This window comes from Populus euphratica, unplaced genomic scaffold, assembly GCF_000495115.2.
Source record: "Populus euphratica unplaced genomic scaffold, PopEup_1.0 scaffold490.1, whole genome shotgun sequence".
Lineage (NCBI taxonomy): Eukaryota > Viridiplantae > Streptophyta > Magnoliopsida > Malpighiales > Salicaceae > Populus > Populus euphratica.
This window is the reverse complement of record NW_011500365.1, coordinates 66,135-68,783: the sequence shown is the minus strand read 5'-3', so window position 1 is coordinate 68,783 and position 2,649 is coordinate 66,135. Positions and strand designations below refer to the sequence as shown.

Sequence of the window (2,649 nt, the reverse complement as noted above, 5' to 3'; positions counted from 1 at the left end):
ACATTTACCACAAATTAAAGTTATCTTATATTATTAGATATATTATTATAAAATATGCTTTGGTTAAGGAGTTATTGATACTTCAAGTGCAAAATGATGATATAAAACCATGATAAAAATGCACTTTTAAGTACTAATCAGCATGCAGTTAGAATAAATAAGCTTTGCTTCCTCATATGGTTTCTTATTATTCATATAGTTAAAACTTAGCTTCAGAGTTATCTCATGGTGTTTACGTTGTCTTTCAAGTTTTTTATAGGTGTTAGATATCACTTGAATTTTTACAACTTGTTTATTAGAACAAACACCAATTTGATTTTTGTTTTTGTATTAGAACTTTGATTTTCTAAAAATCCTAGTGAAAACATGGAGTCATATTTGTTTTTTGGGAAAGAAAAAGAAAAAAAAGGACAAACACTAAAGAATTCTTGATGTAGTGGTTTTTTGAGTTCAAAGGTGTCTTTAGTATGTTACTTGTATGAAGGTACATCATGAACATAGAAAAATATGTGATTTTATTAAGAGGAAAGGTTCATTTGACAGAAAAAGTCTTATGGCATTATAAGCTAAATTCCCAACAAAACTAAAACAGGTTGAAACAGATATGATCAAACAAAAGAAAATAATTAAGTAGGCTCCATCTTCCTCTTCTATACCAAAACTTTGTCCTTTATCCTTAAAAGTGCACACTTACTTCTTCATACCTTGCTCTTTTACTTCTTCATACCTTGCTCTTTCCATCGGTGCTTTGAGGTTTTCAGAGCATTCCACCTTCAATGTATTCATCAATCCAATACCTAGAGCATGATGGGGGGAGGATTCAAACTCATGTTTGGAGTTCCTTCGAAGGTTATCAATCCACCTTTAATCAAAAGCATGAGTTTCTTTGTAAAGGTACTGGCATAGTACTCGCAAGTGAGGTCAGACTTGTGTCAGTTGGAGTAAGGTAGTTATAGAGGTGTCAAGGGTTCTAGAACTATATATTCAATGCTTAGTAGCTTTTGGTACATCTTACTTTTGACATGTTAGCCAAATCCTAATGGATAACTATAAACTGGTTATGATATCCATTTTTGAATTTAAAAAAAACATGAAAAAGATTTAATTTTTGTTTTTTTTATAAAACAATGCTTGGAAAAATTTCAGGATTTGGTCGTATGCAACAAAATATATTTTTTTCTTTTTTGAAATTCGAGATTGATTTAAATGTTTTTTGAGATTTTTTTTAAATGTTTTGAATTTTTTAATAATTTCAAAGAAAATCAGGTATTTTAATATCAGATTTCTATTTTATAGTATAAGTATATAACCCGATATTGTACAAAATTAGTAGAAAAATATGCAAGAAAATCATAATTTTTTTGAATGATTTCTTTAATATACGATATTATTTCTTGTCTCGGATTTCTTCAATTTAATCCTTAATTGACTGCTAAGCTTCAATTTTCTTGCAATTTGGCACTTAATTTCAATCAATTAACTTGGTAAAAATTAAACTTGGTCTCTTAAAATTCCAATATTCTCAATTAAGCTAAAATTATGCCCTCAAACTTAATTTTTCACCAATTAAGCTCTAAATAAAATTAATTTGATCCATTTAAAGTATAATTAAGTCCTTGCGCGTAATTAAATCCTTCAATTGCACATAAATTAATTCTTAAACATAATTAAAATCTAATTTGACCCGTGATTAAATCAAATTAGCCTATTAAAAATTTAATTATATCATTGGACTTAATTTTTATGTAAATTCATCCAATAATCATTCAATTTGACCTTGAATTTGCATTTGTTTTTTTTGTTTTTCATTTTGGGCATAATAGAGTACAATTAGGCCTTGAACTTCCTCTGAAAATTACAGCTTGAGTCCCCGGCTTGCATTCTTCATGTTGCCAACCTTTATTTTATTTTTAAAATTTTTTATTTTGAAATAAAATAATTTTAGGAGAATAACTTAAAATTAAATTTTGACAATTATTTAGCTGACCTAACAAATATTATGGTAGTTAGCCGCTGTGAAAATCATTAAGAATTAAAATAGGAGGACAGTGCCTGACTGGTTTTTAACTTTTTAGAGGTAATCTAACCATTTATGAATGCTTATCCAAAGAATGTCTAGTACGATAGATTCTTTAATGATCATATATTTGAGCAGACGTTGAGAATGGGAAAATATACAATAACTAATTATTAGAGATGTAAGTTCGCTTAGCTCATCGAGCTAAAATGAGTATTGGGTGACCGTGCCATAATTAATATGTTCTTTAGATATTGATTCTTTACCTTTAATTAAATCATGTATTAATTATTAATTTTTTAATGAATTTGATGCAGATCCAATCTCACTTTGAATTTATCACACTAAAGTATGACTAAGAAATTTTTATGAGTCATTTTAAAGGGTAATTTAACTTGTCTCTATAATACCAAGAACCTCCAAAAAATGCTACTAGAGCTGGTCTCTATAAATTTGTGTGTACTAGTTCTAACTTTTTGGTTTTAAGGTCCTACCAACCTTTAAAAAACTGAACTTCTTCTGTTTTTCAAGAACACAACTTTCACAAATATCTAGATCAACATTTTTTAATTTTGGTAGCTTTTTCTTTGAGTGAAGTATTTTCATCCCCTTTTGACTCATATGGCAGAGTC

General features: G+C 28.2%; 1 protein-coding gene across 1 annotated transcript in view; it reads right to left on the bottom strand.

Annotated features, from left to right (window-relative positions):
* Window positions 1–741, bottom strand: part of LOC105114098 (probable disease resistance protein At4g27220) — a 30,923-nt gene extending 30,182 nt beyond the window's left edge. The window contains 1 exon segment of the mRNA XM_011010515.1: window positions 705–741. Coding sequence (XP_011008817.1) covers window positions 705–741 — 37 coding nt within the window.
* Window positions 742–2,649: the final 1,908 nt, after the last annotated feature.